General features: G+C 36.5%; 1 protein-coding gene across 10 annotated transcripts in view; it reads right to left on the reverse strand.

Annotated features, from left to right (window-relative positions):
* Nucleotides 1-423: 423 nt before the first annotated feature.
* Nucleotides 424-27,140, reverse strand: part of LOC137014249 (uncharacterized) — a 48,702-nt gene continuing 21,985 nt past the window's right edge. For 2 of the 10 annotated variants that reach the window (XR_010893828.1, XR_010893825.1), the window contains 9 exons: nt 25,921-26,001; nt 25,316-25,352; nt 22,367-22,663; nt 19,353-20,580; nt 9,981-10,099; nt 9,342-9,454; nt 3,049-3,144; nt 2,674-2,758; nt 425-2,267 (listed from right to left, as the gene is read on the reverse strand). Coding sequence is in view for 2 of the 10 variants with exons in the window: in XM_067378455.1 (XP_067234556.1) it covers nt 20,515-20,580 (66 nt within the window). In the remaining 8 variants the exon portion in view is untranslated. Of the gene's footprint in view, nt 2,268-2,673; nt 2,759-3,048; nt 3,145-9,341; nt 9,455-9,980; nt 10,100-19,352; nt 20,581-22,366; nt 22,664-25,315; nt 25,353-25,920; nt 26,002-27,140 lie in introns of all 10 variants that reach the window. The other 8 variants (XR_010893832.1, XR_010893826.1, XR_010893831.1 and 5 more) reach the window with 8 other exon arrangements.

Genomic DNA, 27,140 nt, shown 5'->3' on the forward strand with positions numbered 1-27,140 from the left:
CCCACAAATTTAGATCCTAGCTAATTGGCGAGATGATGTCAAAACCATGGCCCACATGGAGAGAGAAAAATACACAGTGTTCTGTAGGACTAACAGAGTTCAAATGAGCTTGGCTGAGTGAGTTCAAATTAGTGTTTTGATATTGCTTGCGATAGATAGATAGATAGATAGATAGATAGATAGATAGATAGATAGATAGATAGATAGATAGATAGATAGATAGATAGATAGATAGATAGATAGATAGATAGATAGATAGATAGATAGATAGAATGTATAATTATTTGAGAATAAATTTTGCAAGACTGGAAATGTTCAAGTGCATCATCTTTATACACAGTGCCATGTTGAGTCTGAAAAACCCATGCATAATACAGGCACTGTGATAGAGTTTGTAAGCTTATCATGCCTGACCAGGTAAAACATGGGTGACACACTGCAGAGAACATGCAGCTGAGGTTGATAGGTTGTTGCAGTGCTAGGCTTAGGGTTTTTTTTTCTTTTTTTTCCTGAAGTTTCTGGAGCCTGAGTTGCCCTTGAGCATTTACTCTGATGGCATTGGTCCAAAAGCCTTTTTTTAGAAGACCAAGCCAAGAAATACATGCAAATTATGAAATAAAAACAGCCTTAGACTGTGCAAAGACATCCAGTGATTTGATATTTTATTAACTCATTGCAAGATGTGAAGGACTGATGACCACCCGCAGCTCATTAACTTAACCTTCACTTTGCCAATAACCACAAGTGTCATTAGAGGCAGTAAGATGCACAAATTGTTATGAGCTGTAATACCATACTGTCAGATTCAATCGCTAACGTACGTCCCTCTGAATCCTCGAGTCAATGGCAGGGAAATACACTGGCTGGCCAGAGCCGTTGTTTATCACGCAAGGCATTATTGGCCTGCTCAAGAATTCCTCAGCAACCTCCACCTAGTGAAATATTAATCAATAAATGCGTATGCATTATTTATCAGCTGATTCAGAGCATTCAAGAAATTGGGCATCTTTCGGCGGTGCTCGTGTGCTGCAGTGAAATAGGAAATGTATAAATTTCAGGATAGAGGGAAACACGTTCTTTTGTGCTTTCTGTGTACATTGTGTTCGCTAACAGATCATACATTATTGTATTTGCTCTGTTGGCTTTATTACAGCGCTGCAGCCCAATCCTACAATGCTTTGTTTTAAATCAAAGAGTGACTGGATGAAACTCTGCAAATGTTTGCAAATCTTTTTTGTAATGAAATTAACACAACGTCGGACAGCACAACTAGAGCACATGCTTCTATTTCAGTTCATCAGAGCAGGCTTTCTAATCTCTATTGTTCAGAGTCTTCAACCAGACAAAGTTTGGCGCTTGGGAATATTTCTAGGCAATTATTTCAGAAATGTAATGATCTCAGCATATGCTTACGTAAGACCAAGTTTTAGCACTAACACTCCGAGCTGCCAAAGAACACAGCAGGTGACACAGTGGCTCTTTGGTCAGCGGTTTTTATTGTTTCATGGTAGTTTGAGTTTATCACCGCGTATGAAATAGATGAAGTTTCTATAACAGAATTCTCTGCATGGCCAAAGCCCAGTCGGTGGCCTGCATCGAGTAGCCAGACATTTTCCTGGTCTGATTTATATGCAATATGAAATTCATTTCCTTTATTGCCACATAAGATGATTCTTATTTTCTAGCTTGCTGCCTTTCAACACAGAGTTGGAGTCATGCAATTGTTTACTATAGTTTAAAAACAGATTGATGATTCATTTTTAGAAATGCATGCCTAGCATAGGCAGATGGCTTCTTCTCCGTAGGGGTGTTTTTGTTTGTTTTATTGTTTATCTTGCTTACCAAGTTGCTTTTTCACACTTAAGGGAGTTCTTCATATTTTTCCCTCACTGTTGGCCCCGTTTTGCTCTCTCAGGATTAAGGTACGGGTTCTCTTTAAAGATTTTTCGTGACAACACCATTGTTAAGAGCATCACATCTGTAAATCACATTCAAAATTCAAACTAATTTTACATTTACTGTTATTTTGAGAAATAGGTGGCCTGTGGGATCAGATTATTTGCTCACTGATGGAGGACGATAAAGCAGGTCCAGCAGTACAAATAGTCACGGATGCGACAAATGGGGGCTGGCGTCACCTTCACCTCCCCCTCCACATGGCCTTGAGATCAGCAGGGTGATGTTTCCAGAGATGACTAATCTGTATTAAACATGGATGCCGCCAAACTCGCTGCAGTGAAGAGAAAAGGGCTTGGTCCTCTGTCTGTCTGAAGGAAAGAGGCGTACGTATTAAATGTTAATAAACGACTGCAAAGACACAAGCCTGAAGGCATCTCCCTGGAGCAGTACGAGCAAAGCCAATTATGTCCGCCAACTCAACCTGCACCACTGGACCATCATGGGAAATTACAATGACTTGACCCTTCGATTGTCATTTAACTTACACTTCCTTAATGGACTCATAAAATTTATCTTATCTGTTAATGGCCTATTAGTGCCGTGAAATAGAAGCTCAAGGGAAAACGCGTCCAAAATGCACCAGGAATAAATATATTGGAAGTTTCTCCCACAGTTCAAACTGAGACATTTAATCCAAACAAACATATTTTGTCTGTCCTTGATCTTAATGCTTTCCAACCAGTCTTTACCGACTAAATAATGTCACCAACTTACCCTTAAAGTAGTTTATGTGAGACAGTGTGTAGCAGAGCCCAGGTTTGTTAATTATAATTGATGTCATTCAGTCTCTTCTGTTTTCCTATAATAAAAAAAGACAAAAAATACAGAAATATTATATAAAACATTATTAATACGAAATATAATATTATAGAAATACAATGCAATGATAATACAATGGTAATATAAAATTATATATATATATATATATATATATATATATATATATATATATATATATATATATATATATACATACACACTTATATTGAGCCATATATTTGCATGCTTATTGATGTTATGCAGTAAAATATATCATCACTGATATTATCTAACATAATTTTTGTGAATTTTTCACTGCAAAAAACTCACTGGTGCCGATAGCCTCGTGGGCAGTTCAAGTCCCAGCTCGCAGACCTTTCCCGATCCTGTCCCCCTCTCTCTCTCCCACCTCGCTTCCTATCCACTCTGTATCCCAAAAAAAAGGCAATAATTGCCAAAAATAATTTATGTCTTCTCAATAATTATTTAAAAAGAAAAAAAAAAATAAGAAGTCTCAAATTACACTTTTTTCTAAATGTTCAAAATAATAAATTCGGGTTGCAATACAGTGATGCAGGTATGACAGAACGCGGAAAACATTCAATGCTGGTTCTTTCGAGATTTTCCTATGGGGTTTTTCTTTTTTATTTCTTTTTTTTTTTTTAAAAAGGGGTCTGTGGTAAATATAACTTGATGATACAAAAAAGAATTGTTGGTTTAACTTAAAAATGTAAGTTACCTGGTTGCCTTAAAATTTTGAGTTCACTGAAATTAAAAATTTGAGTTAATACAATTACGGCGATTGGTTTAATCAACAGAAACTCAAAATATTATGTTATCTAAACCACATTAATTATCTAAGTGGATTTGACAAAAGAATAAAATATTTTTTTTTACAGTGTATGTTTTGTTCTACAACGTAAACTGTACACACTCACACCCCAAATGTTCTTATGTAGTTACTTATTAGAAACATACATTTCCAAAAATAAACATATCTGCTTCAAAATTCACATTTTTAAGATATGGTTGTGTGTAATTTACATTTTATAGAACAAACGTCAAAGTATCGTTATGGTTTGTTTACTACAGACCTTAATTTATTCATAAATTGAAAAACCCATTATAAAACCTCACAGGAAAAGGAACCAGTGGCGAATTAGTCTTCCGGGTTCTGACATCATACCTGCACCACTCTATAATCAGTTCTGCAATATCCTGTTGGGACTGAAGTCATAATGTCAAAATGAAGAAGGATTTAGAGGATCTGGGATGTGTAGCTTGCATGAGTATTGCTTTAATAAGTGTTACCTGGGGGAATCTAAACAAATAACCTTAAAAACAAAAGGATGGGGTTGGCGAGATGTGGCCACACTGAATGAATGATTTATAAAAGCTTACAAGAAAGTTGAAAAAGCAAAAAAACAACACAACCCAGTTTTAACACTCTTGTGTAGTACGTTATACTAGCAGCGCAGTGCAGCAATTGACTTGTCCCTCCCTAAACTTTCGATTGCGAAAAGACAATTTGAACCTTCTGGAAGAAAATCCTTGTATTACATTCAAGACCTTCTCAGCCTGACAGCCCCTCCAGATGTCTGACGCTTCACACCGCTCTCGTACACTCTTATGCATGCTTCTGCCCAACACCGTGCTTTGGCCCTGAGATTCAACTGAAAGACATCGTGCTCTTAAGCTTGTAAATTAGAGTGCTCTGGTTATGACAGTTTTCATCAGACGCGTCACACTAAATTGCATGTGAAATGTGCTTGATGGTCTTCACTTTGCTCCTGGTGGAGATTATTCCACCCCAGTGGATTCTCTCTCTCTCTCAATCGACCCTCCAGTGCCTCTCTATTCTTTCTCTCTCTATTTTATGTCTTCTCATTCTGCCAGTCTCTCCAGCTTTGCTTTTTTTCTTTCTGACAGACGCCATTCTTTGCTCAAGGAAACAGGTGACCTGCTCTCTCATGGCTCTGCCAATCAAATAGCGAGAGATGTGACACCCCTTGTAATCACTTTTTTATCATTATTAAATTATTTACAGCATTTTGAAGACCACTGGTATCTTTGTTTAGATGTAAAACAAAATGCAGATAGCTTATTATAAAAAACGTTTACATTCATTTCAAACCATTTACAACCTTTACCAGAAAAAAAGAACACAGTTAAAGGTGTTTACATGACCTCACACTTTATGGTGCATAACTGGTGTAAGATCATCCATGTAAACTTACTAAATTATTTACACTGGATAAGAAAAAGGCATAATTTCTGTATGCAGCCTTCAAACAACAATGGTTGTTTGACTTGAATTAGTAACAAATGCCACGGCAGGGCTGAGCAATGCATTGCTCAATGTTCTGTTGTCATATATCTGATGCGAGCATTTGGGAGCAATGCTTTGCAGACAGATCCGAGAAAAACAGAATCCTTGTGAGCAAGTGTGTTCACATTTCTAACAGAAATGAATCGAGACTCTTTCTCCACTGACACTTAAAGGTGCCCTAGAAATAAAATAACAAGAGTTCAGTACATGGAAATGACATACAGTGAGTTTCAAACTCCATTGTTTCCTCCTTCTTGTATAAATCTCATTTGTTTAAAAGACCTCCGAAGAACAGGCGAATCTCAACATAACACCGACTGTTACGTAACAGTCGGGATCATTAATATGTATGTCCCAATATTTGCATATGCCAGCCCACGTTCAAGGCATTACACAAGGGCAGAACTTCTGGATGTGCACTGCTGAATCATCAGACTAGGTAAGCAAGCAAGGAAAAATGGCAGATGGAGCAATAATAACAGACATGATCTATGAAAACATGATATTTTTAGTGATATTTGTAAATTGTCTTTCTAAATGTTTGGTTAGCATGTTGCTAATGTACTGTTAAATGTGTTTAAAGTTACCATCGTTTCTTACTGTATTCACGGAGACAAGAGCCGTCGTTATTTTCATTATTAAACACTTGCAGTCTGTATAATTCATGAACACAACTTCATTCTTTATAAATCTCTCCAACAGTGTAGTGTTAGCCAGTTAGCCACAGAGCATATAGCCTCAAACTCATTCAGAATCAAATGTAAACATCCAAATAAATACCATACTCACACAATCCGATGCATGCATTCAGTATGCATGACGAACACTTTGTAAAGATCCATTTTGAGGGTTATATTAGCTGTGTAAACTTTGTTTATGCTGTGATAGAGTCAAGAGCTCGGGAGGGGGCGGAGAGCGTGCGATTTAAAGGGGCCGCAACCTGAAATCGGCTCGTTTCTAATTATGCCCCAAAATAGGCATTTTAAAAAAATTATAAAAAAAAAATCTATGGGGTATTTTGAGCTGAAACTTCACAGACACATTCAGGGGACACCTTAGACTTATATTACATCTTATATTAAAGGTGCAATAGGTGATCTGGGAAATGCTAACTTTAGCCTGCCAGCATTGAAAGCATACAATCCCACTCTACTTGCAAATCGCCATCCAAATCCACACCTCCTCGGCCAAACACAGCAAAATCTAACATATCGTTATTTTGCTCATTCAGAACCATGATCTGTTCACATTTGAAATCTAATATTGGCCACATTTTTCAAACAACAAAGTGAACAGCTCTACAGAAAAATCAGATCTGAGCAAAAATGAGCGGAAATGAGCATTAAGGTTTGCGGTGTGAATGTAGCCATAATGATTGCTATCAGGATATGAGGAGACTTTCAACCAGCGTAACAAAAAAATTGTTTCTATAGAGAATCACCTATTGCACCTTTAGGCAGACTTTCCCACAATATACAATTTATTGTAACTTTTATGTTTTACATTTTATAATCTTTGCTGGAGACGTGGGTGTGACCGGTGGGTAATTAACTAATTACTTGGTAGTTGCTCTGTGCATATCCTGCCTCGTAAACTAATTAGATTGCTCTTTTAATTGAAAATAAACAATAAATGGCAGCTGCTGGTTTTTAAAGACACTCGGATGTTCAGTTTAGGAGGGAATGCAGCTCGAAGACTACTGCTTCAGACCATTCAAAGCCAAACGTAGGACATTTCTACTTGATCCCTTTGACTTCGGAACATAAAGGCCTTCCATTGTCTGACACTCAGATGATGATGTATAAAGACACGGCAATGCTACGGTTGGCTCTGCAGGTGTTCGTACGTCAACAAAAGAAGTCTCCTGGCAACCAAATTGCAGATAAATGATGCTATGCACGTGTGCGATTATCAACAAAGAGGTTCATTTACTGTGTGACTCTGCAAACGTTTGCTAAACAGCTTTTGTTGTCATGTTGCATTTCATTTGACTAAAAGTGAATGTTTATTATTATCTGCACACATCTCTCAGGGTACAACCATGTTTGCGTGTATTTTTCTGCCGTTCTCTTTTGTTTCTTGGCCAGAACAACTGTTGTAACACAATTTTAATGAAACTCGGTGAAAATCTAGGAAACTAAATGGAGCCATCTGGGTGTTTGAAATAATTTTTAATAACAATCACTCAAACACTGTTTTGGGGTAATACTAAATCACTCTCACTTGGTACAAGTGCCTCTGGGCTTATTGGATTTCTGTTTTCCGTAATTGCCACGGTATTTTGGTTGCAACTCTCATAAAGGCACATCATATAGGCATTTCAGTCCTTTTTGTACTAAAAATCTCTACGGACGCAGACGTCACTTAATGCTGAAACTAAAACATGTTTGTACGAATCCAATTTTAAGCAATTAAATACACGATACACATCATTTCTGTTGTTCAGAGTGTGAAGCTAAGGCCAATTCTAGTTTGATTAACAGTCAAATTATCCTAGGGTGACCATATTTTGATTACCAAAAACCAGGTCACTTGGCCTGGCAATGAGATACTCAAATGACACTCGAAGTTAACTCAGAGATGCCTTATAATTTCAGCACATTTAAAGTATGCCTCCTCTGTACGTATAGAAAATTGTTATATTACAAAATACTATCTATAACCAAAGACACAATTTCAGATATGCTTCTCAACATGTTTTATTATGACAAGTTTCAAAAATAACAAATTAAATAATGATAGAAATAATGTCTCTTCTGTAAAGACATAGATATTTTTTGTTAGTTAGTTTTTGTATGTTTGTGAGAGCTATTTTTTGTTAAATTTGGATTGCTAATATAGCAATATAGGTATTTTTTTAGTTATTTTTTTTCTTCTTCGTCCTCGTTTTCCTCTTCATCCTGTTTTTCTTCCTCATCCTCCTTGTTTGCCCATCTATATTTTGCTGTAGAGCTAATCTTTCCCAGCAGTTTTTTTGTTGCTTAACAAATAAGCATGAAAGTTATTATTAAAGAAATTTATATAGGCCTATCAGCTGTTACATCCAAGGTACAAAGGAAGAGACCGAACTCATTGTAGACGATAGCTGAAGGTTGTTCTGCTGTTACACGAAGTATCTGTTATCCAGTTACAGACGACTGCACAAATCGTGCATAGTAATGAAAACATTATAAACTGTTACCTAGAAGAAAACATCTGTAGTTTAGCCATAAATCAGCCACGACGCTGAGAATAGTTACCTTTATGGAATAATCCACTAATGTCTTGAGATACAATGTGAACTAATATTTTCAGTTGGACGTGCAATCGCGCATGTCTGTGAAATTCATTTATATTAATGTATGCTCCGCCTTCGGAAACCAAAAATCTCAGAATCGGAAAATCTCATAACACCGTTCAATTTTAATTTCAAATTTAATGGCCCAATGAAAAACAATGAAAACCAGGACATTTTCATCACTTTATAAAAAACAACCAGGACAGCCAGGACAGGACGTGAAAACAGGACATTTGGTCTCCCTTCATTATCCAGGTCTTTTGTCCAACTTCTTAAAACCAAGGCTGCGTTTCCCAAAAGCATTGTACGCCAAAGTAGATTGTAAACCTACCTGTAAATCCACCTAGGCTCATGATGCTTTGGGAAAACGCAGTACAATTTCAGCCGCACTAAAGTACATTTTCGAACTTGTACAATTTCACTCAGACTAAAGCATTCACATTTTAAAAAGACACATTTCTGCTTCTGTCTGAAATTTAACTTTACAGTAAATGCACTTAATGCTTTGTATTAACTTGGTCTTCTGAAACTCCATCATTTCAATTATCTTTTATTTCTTTTAAATAAGCCGCCGAATATTCAATTTATGCAGTTAAACTTTCTGGTTTATACCCACTCATGTTGAAGACTACATAAATATCATTCCCTTGCAGAATGGACACTAGTTCATTATTAAAACCCCATGCATTTCCCATGATTCACTTGGCTGCGCTTACAAAAATGGCCTGTAGGGATGTAGGGACTGAGATCTACTTCATGAATAAGCCTGTATATTATCAGAATGATTCTGGCGAAAGGGGACATGATTATAGAGTTACAGGAGCTCAGTGAAACCTATTTTCATCACAGATGAACGTATCGCTAAGGTTTTTTGAATTGGTATCTACTCCCATACCACGCTTTTTCAAACGGACGACACACAGAAATGCATCACCAAATCATTGAGCCTCCAGATTGAGAAGTGCATGTTAATTTCCCTGAATAAATCATTCATGATGAGTTATGTGAGCTTTTGACCTCCGGTGTGTGAACATGTGGCAGGAGTTCTCTAGCAGGCAGCAGAATCCACCATAGAGACACGCAAATCAAAGTGATGCATGATGCAGGAGCAGTCAAAAGTTTTCTCCATTCTGAAAAAAAGAGAAAGAAATCTGCAGAATTTTTTCATGAGCATAAGCTCTCTGTGCTGAAAGAGCCAAGTTGTCAGAGCTGTTCTACATAATGCCTGTAATTTTCTTCTTTAACAGCCCATAAACAGTTGAATCAATCTCAATTAGCAGCGTTGAATCTTTCATTAGTTGGCACTGTCCATGAACAGGGTACAAAACTGGGTCAGACACTCAAAGTATTCGTTTTTTCCATCAGATCAATTCAAAAGAAGCTTTTAGAAAAATTTGATCCTTCAAAGTTCAAACTAGACATTTTTTTATTAAATGTTCCATTTATTATACATTTTTATATTTTAATTTTTAAAATAACATTATATAATTATAATTTATATATATATATATATATATATATATATATATATATATATTTATATATATATATATATATATATATTTTTTTTTTTTTTTTTGTCTCATGTCTAAAATCAGTTTAAAAGCCATATCATATATAAGCCATATAATAATAAGCCATATTCACAGAACGTACCAGTTACACTGAGAGAGGATCCTTTAACAGACTTGTGAGGATCTCTGAGAAAATCTTCACATCTTGAAGTCTTCAACACCTCATTCTCAGGCTTAACTCTTGAGAACTGAACCTAATGACTGTAAAGCAGATATAAGTGAGACTTTGTGAATCGTTATAAAGAGAATTAAAGATCCCTGTGAAAAACCTACTATAAAAAGACTCTGGATAATCTTTGCATACTGTGCTAGACTTAATAAAGGTTCCTGGTTTTCACTTAGGCCTCTGTATCAGGAACCATGTCTGCGGTTTAGGGTTCAAGAGTTGCTCAGATGCTGCTCTTTTGAAAGAGTTTGATGAGAAATGTTTGAGTTCATATTCAGATCCCTTACTTTGGTTGAAGAATTGGTATCTTGGTAAATGTGAGCACAGTTTTGAGAGGTCTTCTGACACTTGAGGGTCAAAAAAAAAAAAAAAAAAAAAAAAAATCATAAAAGCAGGAGTCTTAACTTGTTCTACATTTAATCTCCCTTCCAACAATTGAGACCTTAAAGGGTTGATTATGATTTCACTTTTTTAACTTTAGTTACTCTGAGCATAAAAACATCTGCAAAGTTACGACAATGCAAAGGATGATATTTTCTTTAAAAAATGTGCTGTTTAAGGACTACAACAAATGGCTGGTAGGGACTACAACAGGCTTCTTCCCAGGTTAGTTACATCACTAACTCTAAAATTTACATAAACCCCGCCCCCGGAAACATGCAACAAAGGGGGTGAGGCCATGTTGGGCTGCTTCAGAGAAGAGGAAGAGTTGTTGTAGTAGAGTGTTGTTGCCATGCCATCATTTTACGCCGGAATGCTTCACAAACGAGGGTCAATTCAACACTGGATTTGCACAAAAGATGAACATGATGGCACATGCTAGTGGATGAGTTGAATCAACTCCACAGCAACTAAATAAATGTATCCACACTCTAAAAAATGCTGGGTTAAAAACAACCCAAGTTGGGTTGAAAATGGACAAACCCAGCAATTGGGTTGTTTTAACCCAGCAGTTGGGTTAAATGTTTGCCCAACCTGCTGGGTAGTTTTACTTAACTCAACTATTGTTTAAAAATTACAGTATTGCTTACTTAAAATGAACCCAAAATATCTTGAAAATTAACATTTATTAATATGTTTAATAAATGAACATTTTAATTTCATTTTAGATTCATTTTAAGTCAGCCATATAGTCATTTTCAAACAATAGTTGGGTTAAATAAAACTACCCAGCAGGTTGGGCAAACATTTAACCCAACAGTTGGGTTAAAATAACCCAATCGCTGGGTTTGTCCATTTTCAACCCAACTTGGGTTGTTTTTAACCCAGCATTTTTTAGAGTGCATTAACCATTCATAACATCCAGTTTCATTCTAAAAGTTGTAACTTCTTCCTGAGTCTCTCCATCACTCCGGTTTGAACAATGTAAGGCTGAACTGTTACTGACAATCCTCATTTTGGCTGCGTGAGATTCTCCTGCTTTGTTGTTGTTGAGCAACTGAAGCGCTAGCTGATAAAGCTCCGCCCTCTTCTGGAAAGGGGGCCGGGAGCAGCAACTCATTTGCATTTAAAGGGACACACAGAAAAATGGCGTATTTTTGCTCACACCCAATTAGGTTTATGCTGATCGTTTTGAACAATCCCTTTAAACCACCAACACACTGACGCTTTTCTAAAGAAATGAATACGTTTTTTGTTATGACCATTAAGTTCTTTAGATTCTAATTGGAACATTTATTTATCTTTAAGAGAATGTTTTTTCTCTGTAGGGTGTGAAAGGCAGGTGGGATTCTCTGCCCAGAGTGATGGTTTGATCATGTATCTTTGCAAATTTCTCCACTCAATGTCAGTGGGCTGTAAACGATGCCAGCACGCATTTCGTCCCATAAATATTTATCACATGGAGCTAGAGAGAAACTGCAAGGAAAAAAAGTAAAAAGAAAAAGATGAAGTGATGAGGATTCTGCTGGAAGAGAGTGAACGCTGTTAGTTTGTCATGCTCGGGTGGGCCGGGTCCCTGTAATTACTGTGTACGCTCAGCACCGCTCTGAGAGAGATGAACCGGCCACAGCCAGATGGCTGCAGACATCAGGGGGCCGCAGAATTCCACACGGTCTTCTCGCACACATGGTCCGGCATTATCCAAAACAAATTGGACTGAGCATTATGGTGTCAATTAGGAAACCAAACACTAGATGTTCTTCTAAAGATCATCATGGCTAATATTGTTTTATTTGAACATCTCCCACCAGTTCTGCAAACAATAACCTGCAGCGCAACATATTTCCAGATCAGATGTAAATGGTTACAGATGTACAGAACTCTTAAATGATTTGTCTGGAATAACAGTGAGAGCTGAGTCAGTCTCTAGGGTTCAGTAAAATAAGCACACATTCTATTTATAAAGAGGTAAACACTCTACACATCCAACAGCCCCGATGGAGCTCAGACAGTAACAGCCTCACATGTCAAACTAATTGAGCTGGTAAACTGAGACACATTGTGGGTGGTGGACTGTTTACATCAGCTTCAGCTTCCTAAACGTTTAAAGTATAAAGATGCATATAAATATATTAAATAATGAATGCATTACTTTGATTAATAGATGTTGATTTGAGATGTGGATGGAGGCACTTTCTTCAGCTCATACTCCTTTGGTAACGCTCACTGCCATTATAAAGCTCGGATGCATCAGGATATTTATTAAAGGTGCCCTAGATTGTTTTTTTACAAGATGTAATATAAGTCCTAGGTGTCCCCTAAATGTGTCTGTGAAGTTTTAGCTCAAAATACCCCATAGATTTTTTTCTTATTAATTTTTTTAACTGCCTATTTTGGGGCATCATTAACTATGCACTGATTTTTTCAGCACGGCCCCTTTAAGAGATGCGTTCCCTCTGCCCCACGAGCTCTCGACTATACATTGCATAAACAAAGTTCATACAGCTAATATAACCCTCAAAATGGATCTTTACAAGATGTTCGTCATGCATGCTGTATACATGCTTCGAATTATGTGAGTAAAGTATTTATTTAGATGGTTTACGTTTGATTCTGTGTGAGTTTGAGGCTATGCTCTGTGGCTAACGGCTAATGCTACACTGTTGGAGAGATTTATAAAGAATGAAGTTGTGTTTATGAATTATACAGACTGAACGTGTTTAAAAATGAAAATAGCAACGACTCTCTTGTCTCCGTGAATACAGTAAGAAACGATGGTAACTTTAATCACATTTAACAGTACATTAGCAACATGCTAATGAAACATTTAGAAAGACAATTTACAAATATCACTAAAAATATCATGATATCATGGATCATGTCAGTTATTATTGCTCCATCTGCCATTTTTCACTATTGTTCTTGCTGGCTTACGTTGTCTGTGCACAGATCCAGACCTTAATACTGCCTTTCCTTGTCTAATACGTCAAATGGGCTGGCATTATGCAAATATTGGGGTCATACATATTAATGATCCTGACTGTTACGTAACAGTCGGTGTTATGTTGAGATCCGAGTGTTTTCCGGAAGTCTTTTAAACAAATGAGATTTACATAAGAAGGAGGAAACAATGGAGTTTGAGACTCACTGTATGTCATTTCCATGTACTGAACTCTTGTTATTCAACTATGCCGAGGTAAATTCAAATTCTGATTCTAGGGCACCTTTAATATTTCTCCGATTGTGTTCATCAGAAATAAGAAAGTCATATACACCTGGCTTGAGGGTAAAGCTTGGGCTAATTTTCATTTGAAAGTGAACTAATCCTTTAAATACATTATATATTTTAATATATGTAAATGTAATACATATGTATTGTGTAATAAATATGAATTACTTTTACATATATTAAAATATATATGTATTTATATACAGTCAAACCAAAATTTATTCAGACACCTTGAACATTTCATTCAGTTTGTTCACTTTAGTTAAAAAAAAAATGGTAGTAAAATATGACAAGATCTCAGAGTTAAACTGCGTCAGAAAAAAAATATCTTAAAGGGATAGTTCACCCAAAAATGAAAATTTGATGTTTATCTGCTTTTTTATCAGGGCATCCAAGATGTAGGTGACTTTGTTTCTTCAGTAGAACACAAATGATGATTTTTAACTCCAACCGTTGTGGTCTGTCAGCTGTATAATGTGGGTCAATGGGAACTTCTTTTATAAGAGTAAATAAAACTTGCTTAGACAAATCCAAATTAAACCCTGCGGCTCGTGACAACACACTGATGTCCTAAGACACGAAACGATCAGTTTGTGTGAGAAACCAAACAGTATTTATATCATTTTTACCTCTAAAACACCACTATGTCCAACTGCGTTCAGCATTCGCTTAGTGAGGTCTGATCGCGCTCTGACAATGGAAGTGATGTCTAGCACTCATTAAAGTATAAGCACGAGACATCACATTTTTATCAATTTTACTGGTAGTCCACTGCATGAAGAATTTTTGGGTATAATATGTCACAGTTTACTTTATTTTGCTATCCTCACTTACATAAATGAACTATAGTGTCCTGCATCCACTAGTAAAAATATATCAAAAATATCAAAAATGTCTGAATAATTATTGGTTTGACTGTGTGTGTGTGTGTGTATATATATATATATATATATATATAAATAATGTTATTTAATATTATTAAATACAAATTTTAACCTAATCTTATTTTTAAAATTTTAACCTTTTAACATTATATATATATATATATATATATATATATATATATATATATATATATATATATATATATATATATATATATATATATATATAATGTTATTTAATATTATTAAATACAAATTTTAACCTAATCTAATAAAAATCCTTTTAAATAGTTATTTTATTTCTCTTTCTAAATACTTTTTCATTCTTTTTACTTTCTAAATGCTTTACTTTCTAAATACTTAAAAAAAAAAAATAATAATAATTCTATCAATAAATCATCAGTCTTGGCAGCATTGTTGGCCCGAGCCAGTATTCTCTCCAAGTAAAGCATTCCTAAAGAAAGCTATAATTACATAAAAGAACAATAATCTGGGTTTGTTATGCATTTGATTCATAAAATAATGTGGCACCTCCTGCACAATGAAATATACAGTTACAAACTTGAACTTGAGCAACCACATCTGACCCATTCATTTAAAAGTACAGACGTTAAAACCCATAAATTCTTTTTCAACTTTTTAATCTGTACTTTATATGCATGAATGAATGCAAAAGTTTTCAGTTACAACCATCTCTAATTTTAATTTTTGCATCCCAGATTTCATATCAGACATTAATACTGGAGCAAATAGTCCTGTTGTCTGCTCTTTCAGTTTAGTTCACCAGCTGCGAAAGCTTTTATTTTTTTAATTATTATTAACCGACTACAATATGCAAAGCAATATGCTGCACGCTGCTGGATTCCTGCTGGTTGAGTTTAGGAAGGTATAAGGTCTCTCTCACTAACAGCCCTTGTTAAAATCAAACCTTTACTAAAGAAAGCTCAGCTGGCTCTGAGAGATGAAAGACAACTGCACCAAAGTCCCAGCATTCCTCCTGCTGAGGGCCAGTTACCCACACCCGCTCCTCTCTCCACCTTCAAAGGTTCTGCCCTTAACAAACAGCAAACGTGACGCTTGGGACACTCATCCGTCAGCATGTCCGTAATTAATGAGCTTCCAGAATGTGGCCTTATGTTCCTAGAGCTCCCTTAGCCCAACAATCCAGCATGTGTGATTCTGTTATAAACATGTTTTGTGCTCTTATCACCATTGTCATATTTAAAAGGATTTGTGCTCTTTACCTGACAGGATTAAGGATTATGATACATTAAAATGTATCCCCATATACATGCATACTGATAGTGGGATTTCCTGTCTGTGAAACGCCTCCACTTTGGTTACTGAATTCAAAAGGACGCTGTTTAACTGGTGTTAAATATATATATATATATATATATATACAGTACAGTCCAAAAGTTTGGAACCACTAAGATTTTTAATGTTTTTAAAAGAAGTTTTGTCTGCTCACCAAGGCTACATTTATTTAATTAAAAATACAGTAAAAAAACAGTAATATTGTGAAATATTATTACAATTTAAAATAACTGTGTACTATTTAAATATATTTGACAAAGTAATTTATTCCTGTGATGCAAAGCTGAATTTTCAGCATCGTTACTCCAGTCTTCAGTGTCACATGATCCTTCAGAAATCATTCTAATATGCTGATCTGCTGCTCAAGAAACATTTATGATTATTTTCAATGTTGAAAACAGTTGTGTACTTTTTTTTTCAGGATTCCTTGATGAATAGAAAGTTCAAAAGAACAGCATTTATCTGAAATACAAAGCTTCTGTAGCATTATACACTACCGTTCAAAAGTTTTGGGTCAGTAAAAATTTGTATTTTTATTTTTTTGAAAAGAAATTAAAGAAATGTATACTTTTATTCAGCAAGGATGCATTAAATCAATCAAAAGTGGCAGTAAAGAAATGTATAATGTTACAAAAGATTAGATTTCAGATAAACACTGTTCTTTTGAACTTTCTATTCATCAAAGAATCCTGAAAAAAAATATTGTACACAAATATTTTGTACAATTGTACACATTAAATGTTTCTTGAGCAGCAGATCAGCATATTAGAATGATTTCTGAAGGATCATGTGACACTGAAGACTGGAGTAATGATGCTGAAAATTCAGCTTTGAATCACAGGAATAAATTACTTTGTGAAATATATTCAAATAGAAAACAATTATTTTAAATTGTAATAATATTTAACAATATTACTGTTTTTACTGTATTTTTAATGAAATAAATGTAGCCTTGGTGAGCAGACGAAACTTCTTTTAAAAAAATTAAAAATCTTAGTGGTCTTGGACTGTACTGTATATATATATATATATATATATATATATATATATATATATATATATATATATATATATATATATATTAATGTGTGTGTGTAGATAGATAAATAGATAGATAGCTTATAGAGCTTAAAACATCTCACACTAAAGCTGTTGGTGTTGAAGCAGGTAAACCAAAGCTTATATCAGCGCTATTCTTTCCCTGTCCTGCTGTTGCTCGTGCAGTGAAACCCCTCCTCCTTCCCATCAGGTATTGCTTCAACCCCCCTCTTCAGGTACTCTCCGGAATGCCAATTTATTGTCCCTGTGCCATTCCGCGATTGTACAAATTCATTCTGCTTCCAATTAATTAGGACCAAAGAATACCGGAGCGAAAAGCAACTCCTGAGCACGGGATTAATTGAAGTCAGCCACTGACACGCTGCATTTCTCAAAATAACTCGGAATGTCACATTCTGATGACTGAAATAATTGGATGTAAGGACTTGAGGTAAACAAATGGCGGAATGGATATCACAACATTTCCATGGAAACTACATGACAAAAGCAGGACAGGTTGCCAAAACAGAGTCGCGAAGCCGTTTTCCGCTCTAAGGCTTTTTATGTCCACCATCATCAAGCTAATTGCTGTATCTGTGAGCTAATGTTCCCATTCAGACGTCCCTATAATAGCCCTTCACTGTGGCAGTCCGGGAAAGAGCGATTCGCAAAGACATCATTAGAGACAGGAAGTATACTCCATGACCTTTGTTTTCTTGATACCTTCAAGGCCACTTCATTTAATTCTTATTGTGTCTCATTGTTTATGCGTTTATTCAACTATGGGTGCTTTTAACCTTGTGGATTTAAACTCTCCTAACAAACTAGTTTCATTAATATACACTAAAATTGCATAAAAGAATTGTTTGATTCGTAGTGGAAACCAACAAATGTCATTTCCACTATGCATCAAAATTACATTTTTAACATTAGAATAAAGTGACCCACTCTTTTGTCTTCCTAAGGTTCATTTAATAGCTAGAATTTCATGTAGTTTTACACCTTTTGCATAATTTGGTGGAAATGATTGTGTAAATAAAATTTGTGTAATTGATAAAGCATGTTTGTTTACACTCCAAAACCTCCAAAAAAAAGGGTTAGTTCAACCAAAAACGAAAATTCTGTCATTAATTACTCACCCTCATGTCGTTCCACACCCATGAGACTTTCGTTCATCTTCAGAACACAAATTAAGATATTTTTGATAAAATCTGATGACTTAAGCCCTGGGTATACTTCACTTTCCGTGCCCGGAGTCACGTCCGCACGTCTTTCAAAGTATACCACACCGCGGATGACCGCGTTCGTCACATGCGCAGTACAGTTTTTTTTTCTATGCTCTACCAGACATCGGAGAGCAGCACTGAGTCGTGTCATCAACGTGACATTCACTGGGCATGATCGGAGAAGAAAAGAAGTGCATCCTTTCCCATATTTTACTTATCCCCCTCCATGAATTTGCTGCCCTAAACACGTCTTTGTACTCTTTCAAACATGAATTGTACAAATGTGGTTACTTTCTAATCTCTTCGCACAAACGCTGGTCAAGTTCGCTGTGCATTGTCGTGTTTTTCTCTTTTTTCAAACTCATCTTTGACGGCTGAATACTGTGCTCAATAATGTGCGTATTGCCACCTAGTGGACTCTTCTATACTGCTTGCGCATGCACTGTTGCACGCGGACTGTCCGCAAGGTCTTGAAATTTGGCCTGCGCGCGGCCAGGGTGTGCGGCCAGCCGCGAGCCCTCCACATGACGAAAATTACGCCATGCAGACGGTGCACGAACGCGGACGGCCGAAGTATACCTGGGGCTTTAGTGACGCCTCCATTGACAGCAAGATAATTAACACTTTCAGATGCCCAGAAAGCGACTAAAGACATATTTAAAACAGTTCATGTGACTACAGTGGTTCAACTTTAATGTTATGAAGTGACGAGAATACTTTTTGTGCACCAAAAAAACAAAATAACGACTTTATTCAACAATATCTAGTGATGGGCGATTTCAAAACACTGCTTCATGAAGTTCTGAAGCTTTACAAATCTTTTGTTTCAAATCAGTGGTTCGGAGCGTGTATCAAACTGCAAAGTCACGTATCTTGTGAGTGCAAAGTCCAAACCTCTTAAAATTTGGTACACATGAACAATAGGACATTCTTACGATGCATGCCAAATTTCATCAATTTCCAATGCTAGGGGGCACTATAATTAAAGAAAAACTACACTTTTAAACTGAGTGTTGACATTTACCCTAATTGAACTATATCAAAAGCTTCAGCAGGATCTGTTCTTACAAATAATTTTTGGTTATTTTCTCCAACATGATAAATGTGAGCTCTAGCGTAAGTTCTGCCGGGAAGACTCTAATGTTACGTCATTCATTAGATCAGATCTAATTAATCATTATTGAACACTCAGGTATAAAGCATTGGTACTTACACTTATCTGAGTTCGCAGATGCTGACGCCAACCTCCACCTCCATCCTCCCCACCACCACCAGGATGATCCCTGTCTATATCCCTGTGGGGGGTCGGCTACGCCCCTGCCTTTATTCACGGATGCGTGCTACGGACCGGGCCTACGCCAAAGAACTTTATCTGTATAGCTTTCTGGTTGTTAATACATTTCATCATTATGTTATTTTGCCTCCCGAGTCTTTCTGGTAGAACTGCTTTTTGCTATAATACCTGTATCCTTTGCATAATGACTGTGTGTTCTGGAATCTTCTCTTGCCTCACAACCTGGGCTCCTCCTGCCAGTGTCGTTGCTCCAGTTGCTCGCAAACATATGGCGCACAGCGCAGTTCAGAAGGAAGTATCCACTCTTGGAAATGCAGCCTCACTAATCACCGATGCCTGGTCGGGGTTCTCAGCGGCTGGTAAAGTGGCAGGTCTGCGAGTGTTTTGTCTGATCAGAGGAGCATGAAATTGGTCCAACTGAAACAAAGTGGAGATTAATTGGGCGTGGCTACACAATATTGTTCCGCCAAGTTTTAATATCCTCATTTAGTGGCTTTTAGCCTTGCTGAGCTTTAGAACGCGTTCGATGCACACACTTTAAAAAGACTAGATTTGGTTAAATGGCAAATGCTATGTAAGGTATTAAGTATTTATGGGTTTATTCTCTCGGTTCAACCTTCCCTCTGGAGTTCATTACAGTAACCACTTTATTACTTCCCGGTGACATCAGAAGTGCCCTTCTGCAGTTTAAAGTGCTCTTCTCTCTATGCATTCTGTCATTGTTGAGAGCTTTTGGTTGCCATAGTAACACTCTATGAAGTGAATTTTGTCAATGTTTCTTTCATTCAGTCTTTTTTTCTGTATTCAAACATGTTAAGTATTACTAAAGAGCCTTCATCCTGAACTAACTGATCAAACAAGGTTCATAGCTACTGTCAGTCAACTGTGGCCACAAAGTGCTCTGTTTATACAAGTCAGAAAGACTCTCAGGGAGATGATTATATTCATATATTCCATAAAATCAAAATCTGACAAAAATTGCTGCCCTTGATTGATGCAATGAGCCACTCGTATCCTCAAAGCTTGCTCGTGGTGGAAAACGGAGGACGTCTGGCACTGCTTTTCAGTCATTTACTTTAAATCAGGTTTCAGCCTTCCCATGAGTCTCTTCCTCGAAAATGCTGGCGGATGGAGGGTACGTCCTGACCTGTTTGATAAAGATGTATTTCATTAATTTGGTTATCAAGCATTTCAAAGGGTTAGGAATTTTGAGGTTGGTGGTCTTGAAACTCACTCAGCCTTGGGTTATTTAGTTCTCGCTCACTTAACCGAGATAAAACAACACACATTTTAACATTGTATTCTTATTTATATGAGAGCAAGACATGTTAGTTAGTCTACTGCTAGAGTTTTCATTAAGCATGCAAAGGAACAAGTTCAAATCCAGACAAATTATAGCTTTGTGTCAATGAAATAGGATAAAAGTCAAATGAGTTTGGAATGAGATGAGGGTGGGTAGAGGATCACATTTTCAGAGTAATCAAGGCTGTAACCACGTCTTAAACATTGAGGGGCGTTGGAAAGTATATGAAACGAAAGTGTTAATCGCCAGTTGGCCGGTAATATTTTTATAAATTCTAGCAATGCAATGTTGTGAGAACATGAACAAATGTGAACAACGCTCGGGACAGTTGATGGGCCAGTGCTGCGTCGTCATAAACGTTTAAGCCTTGCCAATTGAAATATTCAAAGTGAAGACGCCTCGAAGGGGAACTCAATTCGTTACTCGCTGTATGGGAAGATTTCTGTCCGCAAACCGAAGCGCACGCCCAGAAATATGCATCTTAGACTCTCTTTCACGTCTTCTTGTGCTTGAAAATGCACATATTGACGAGTATCCTCGTAAAGATAGTCATGTCTTAAGTGAACATAAACAGTTGAGAAAGAAACCATATGTATATCAGTATATTGGATCCACGCATTCGCTCTTAAAGTGACAGTAGCCTTATATATATATACCTGCTGCTTAATATATATTTATTTATGCCCGGTAAAGTCACCAGCCAAGTTAGTTTTGTGTTATATATATGTGTGTGTGTATATATATATATATATATATATATATATATATATATATATATATATATATATATATATATATATACACACATAGCATTCCTATTATAGGAATAATTATGTTTTATTTATAATTTTTATTTCCTGCTTGGAATGAAACGAGCTGGCACATTCCACTGGGAGACATCTAGAGCTGTTTGCGTTTTAAGAAGTTATTTTCATGCTAAACCACCCACATCAAGCAATCATGAGTTCATTTAATGACATTTTAAGAACAATATATGCACTGAATTCAGAGTTTCCCATCATGCATCCTGTCATGGATGTTTTTTCAGAGACAGGGTTAAACTCTGAAAAGCAGGTGGCCGTTCATTCACTGACCTGCCGCACCGCTGCACTGAAACTGCAGTCATGACCTACTTAGTGGCAACTGGCAGTTTTCCAGCTCTCAAATTAGCATGTCAGATAGGATTATGGTCCTCTGACTGATCCACTGCTAATTGACACCAATAATGATTGAAATATTTTAGAAGGAAGACAGAATGAAAATGCCTGTTTAGGACAATCTCCCCATATGGAGTTTAGATGCCAACAAATCTCATCTACACACCAAGCAGCTGTTGTTACCTTAAAGGAGACGTATCCTGAAAAACAAGATCACCTTTGCTCTTTAAAAGCAAATAAATAAGCACAATTTTATTTCTTTCAGTCCGTTAAGAAAGCATATGACATGAAAACAGTTTGACTACTTATAACAGATTTTATGTACTGAAGTCTTAAAGTGCCCCTATTATGCTTTTTCGGACATTACCTTTCATGTAGTGTGTAATATAGCTGTTTCGGTAAAGTTTCAAAGATCAAAGTGCCCGATAAATGGAGTTATTGTCTCCCAAAAGAACGAACTGATTCTGAAATACCTGAAACGAGTCGTCAGTAGTTCGTTCCAATCTTACTTCCAGTCTATGGTCTTGATTGGCTGTACACGAACAGCGACCCGCCCTCTTTGACCCGCCCTCAAACACTGTAGTTGTAGCTGAGGCCTGGAAGTGTTTGGTTCGTGTTGCCGACATGTCGAGAAGACGCTGTTTTCTGAGCTGTGAAAGCAAATCCACTTTGCGTGACCTTCCGGTCACCGTGATTTTGCCATATTTTGTTGATCCTGGGACAACATTCCTGTCCGAAAATGTAGTCCTAACCCGACCCATATCTTATTCCTAAAATCAGAGGAAAATGCTGAATAACACTAATGTAGAAGCACCTAACCATAGCTGTAAGCCTAAACTTGACATAAACTGTAAACTTTTCCTGCAAATCTGATTGGATGATTGGAATGTTGTTTTAGGATCATTAAAGATGCTGATCCAGGTACATGTTGTACTTGGTGATATCATGTTCACCCTTCCAAAGGATGAGGACTCGGGCTCTAATTGATACAATAATGAAGCTTCATGAAGCTTCGAAGCTTTACGAATCTTTTGTTTCGAATAAGTGGTTCGGAGAGGCAAAATCACGTGATTTCATTAACCCTCTGGAGTCTGAGGCTGATTTGGGGCCTGGAGAACTTTTGACATGCCCTGACATTTGTGCTTTTTTCAGTTGTTCATAAACATATTAATGGAAAAAGTGTCATTACACTGTATTCAGCACAAACTAGGCTACAATAATATGTGAGGAACATGTATGTACATGTTTGTGTTTTTGAAGGAATAACATTTATGCGTGGTTGTTGAAAAAACAAAAAACTTAAGTCACTGAAATAAGGCCAAAAAAAGTATAATAAATCTGTGTTCATAAGACTTTAGGGTATTGGAGGTTGTAGACTAGAGTTTTTGCTTCAAAATTATGTAAAAATTATGCTGCCTACTCCTTCATATTTAACAATATATTGATTTAGTTTTTGTAAGACACTTTTTGCCAAGAAACACAGTATGCGAGGAGGCGTGAATCACCACTGAAAATGGGCCATTCTCACCTGAGAAGACAAAAGAATTGGATAGTAATGAGCTGAAATGACTTGCATATTAATGAGGCATTTCAGTCAGGTAGGCTGTGAAAAAAAAACCTTCTGTGATGTCTCAAGCTCATTATGATATATGAAACATACAGAAAAATATTATTACAATATAAAGTAATGGTTTTATATTATACTTTAAAATATAATGTATTTCTGTGATGCAAAGAGTCTGAATATAGGCTTTTAGTTTAAAAGCATGCACATTTGGAGAAATATTGGATTCTCATATGCTTATGTCAATTTTCTATACAGAGGAGTTATTTTTATTTAATATTCACTGTCATTACTATGAGCGCTGGTGTTTTCAATTCATCCTTGAAGTCGGAGGGCGCTCTGTGCATTTTAGTCCACAAATTCATCTAAAAGAAGAAGAGGCTATTCCATGAATGGAGTTTCCAATTCATACAGCAGCAGGAGGGCGCTAAAGAAACAAAAACTCATCTAAACTTCATCTGTAGAAGACAAGTAAACAGGAAGTAACTGCATGTCTTCTAGAGATCGCTAACCATGACTTTTACATCCAGATAAACACTTTTCAAGACAATAAATACACGATTGAGATAATAAATGCATGTATTGACTGAATTTGCGTCTGAATAGCGCTGGCTCCGTGGGCGTGGCCGCATTAGCAGATAATGAGCTGAATCACGGATTTCTGACATGGCTCTCTTTTCATACAGATTACATAAACACAGAAGGTTTGTTTTCGATTTGACTTACATGATTTAAAACCTGACATCTTAACGTTTTTTTAGACATAAGTGTAATTTTTTTGTCATTAGTATTCACTAAGTTACAGTTCATTTTCTGAGAACTATCAGATTGGAGTTCGTTCAGAGGGAGAGGAGAAATCACGCATCATGTTAGTTTTCTTTATTTTACAAAAAGCACAAAATTCTGTTTTTACTCTGAGTGTACACAAATGAAAGAAGATATTCCACAGATTAAAATGGTGTATAACTCTTAATTGTATGTGCAACATTGACGGAGTATTTTGAGTCTCTTTCACACTGATAAGAAAAAAACCACGGTGGTATCGCCGGCGATACCGTCAGACCTCAGAGTGTTAAACGAGGCTTCCTTACTTCATAAATGTTTTGAAATATCAATAGTTCACGTAACTTTGGCAGTTTGAGACACACTCTGAACCACTGATTCGAAACAAAAGATACATAAAGCTTTGAAGCTTCATGAAGCATTGTTTTAAAATTGCCCATTAAGGCTGCACGATATATCGCATACGATTGTCACGCGCATTTCGTCAGCAAAGCCGGTTCCCTGATTACCACTAAATCGCCATCATCTGCTTTCAAATGAAGCGGCATTTAATAGACCGTAGTTCACTGACAAGCCACGCAATATCACGTTCATATCGCAGATGAATCGCCTTCGATAATGAACGTGATATTGTGTAGCTTGTCAGTGAACTACGGCTCTGTCTATTAAATACCGCTCCATTTGAAAGCAGGTGATGGCGATTTAGCGGTAATCAGGGAACCGGCTTTACTGACGAAATGCGCTTGACAATCTCATGCGATATATCGTGCAGCCCTATTGCCCATCAAGAGATATTGTTGAATAAAGTCGCTATTTTGTTTTTTGTTTTTTGCCGCACAAAAAGTACTCTCCTCGCTTTATAAAATTATGGTTGAACCACTGTAGTCACATGAACTGTTTTAAAAATGTCTTTTTAAAATGAATTTTATCAAAAATATCCTAATTTGTGTTCTGAAGATGAGCGAATGACATGAGGGTGAGTAATAAATGACATAATTTTCCTTTTTGGGTGAACTAACCCTTTAAAATAGCATAATAATAGCACTTGAAAAATGAAAAATCATAATTTACTCACCCTCATGTCGTTCCAAAGCTCTATGACTTTATTTCTTCTGAGGAGCACAAAAGTAGATGGTTTGAACAATGTGTATGCTGCTATTTTGTAACAAAAACATAGTAACCAGGCTGTCAAGCTTTAAAATGACAAATAAGCTCACAAAGATGAACGCACCATAAAAATGGTCCATATGGCTGTATTCCAAGTCTTCTAAAGTCAGGAACATTATGCACATAAATCTACAACATCCACTGCAGCTCTCAAATCTCATTTGTGCTTGTGCATATTCAAAACTCACAGCACAATTGGTGACAAGACACCAGTTGATTTACTGAAGTCAAACATAGTGCATATTCATTTAATCAAGCACCATGCACACTTTGCACAAATTTTGTATTCCACATATGATAAAAAGTCAAACAACATGAGTATTCATCAGGATAAGAAAATAAGTAGCTAGATTGTTTTTTGGGGGGGCTATTTTAGTTGATATTAATGCTGTGTGTCGATAAATATCAGCCCAGTCAGATACAATGAGTGGCATAACTAGCATAAGATCATTAGTGAAGAAAATTTAAACAGATTTTTTTAATTGCAGTCTCAGTTCATTTAGTGTAACACACCGTGAGTGGAGGAGATGGTAATCAGGCTACATTGAAAAATTAAGCTGTCGTCTCAGGGGGGATCTTGGACCATTTCTGATACTGGAAAGGAGAAAAGCAAATTATAATTTGGATGTTGGTGATTTTTATCTTGCAGGTTTTATTGCAGTCTAGCAGGTGACCTGAGAAACACTGTACAAGCCCGTGGAGACCGGGAGCGTATTGAAAGCATACATATTAATTAATTCTGCAAAGCATGACACATGCAGCACAGGATTTTCACTAATTAATTGTTTCAGCTGCATTGTCAAGCGTGTTCACTCTGCAATTCCCAGTGGGATTCAAAGAAAGCATATAGCGCTTGTTCCTTAAGACCGGCTTTACTGAGCAGACAGCTACAAGTTTGCACAATATATTCTCCTTGTTCTTCTAAACCGATTTACACAGCAGCAGAATGTTGAACGCTTGCACGTATTTCCGGGAGACCAATTAGGAACATCTATCTCTTAACATCCTTGAAACATGATTTAATTAAACATCTCTTTTATGAAACATACGATGAGCACAGGAATGAAGGGAGAAATACATTTCATTTCTTTTCTGAACATCACACAATGAACTTTTACACAGAAATGTCTCCTTGTTCACTGCCCCAAATTTCATTTTCTTTTTCTTTTTTGTGACCTGAAGACACTCATTCACTCAAAATGATAGACACTGCGCAAGTAAACAAACTTGCCGTTGAGAAAGAATCTGAATTAATTAGGTTTGTTTTATACACCAGTGGGTCTTTTCCCATACTGCAATGAGGCTTGAGAGAGACATTTAATTAAAGAAAAGATTAACTGTTTTTATTATTCATACCAGTTCGGTGGCATCTGTGTGAATTGAATTTCATATTCATATGCCACTAGAGAGGGAAGCTTAATATAGACTAATAAATGATCTTTTTTGCAGGCTTCTATAAACACAAGGTGTTGATTATTTTATATATACCACTGCAACGTGACGATGTGCCACCAGAGCTGCTTTGAACAACACTGCTGGTAATTTAAAGCTGTTATGTGTCTGGAACATGTAAACTTTGTCATTATTTACTCATCTTCATGTCGTTCTATCTGTTCTGGTGTTATTATGTTAATACAAGAATTTTCACATAGATCTTTTCCATACAACCCCCAAAAGTCACTTATTTGCTATATTTACAGCAGTTTTTTTATGTAGAATAGACCAAATTTAAG

This window comes from Chanodichthys erythropterus, chromosome 23 (genome assembly GCF_024489055.1).
Source record: "Chanodichthys erythropterus isolate Z2021 chromosome 23, ASM2448905v1, whole genome shotgun sequence".
NCBI classification, from domain to species: domain Eukaryota; kingdom Metazoa; phylum Chordata; class Actinopteri; order Cypriniformes; family Xenocyprididae; genus Chanodichthys; species Chanodichthys erythropterus.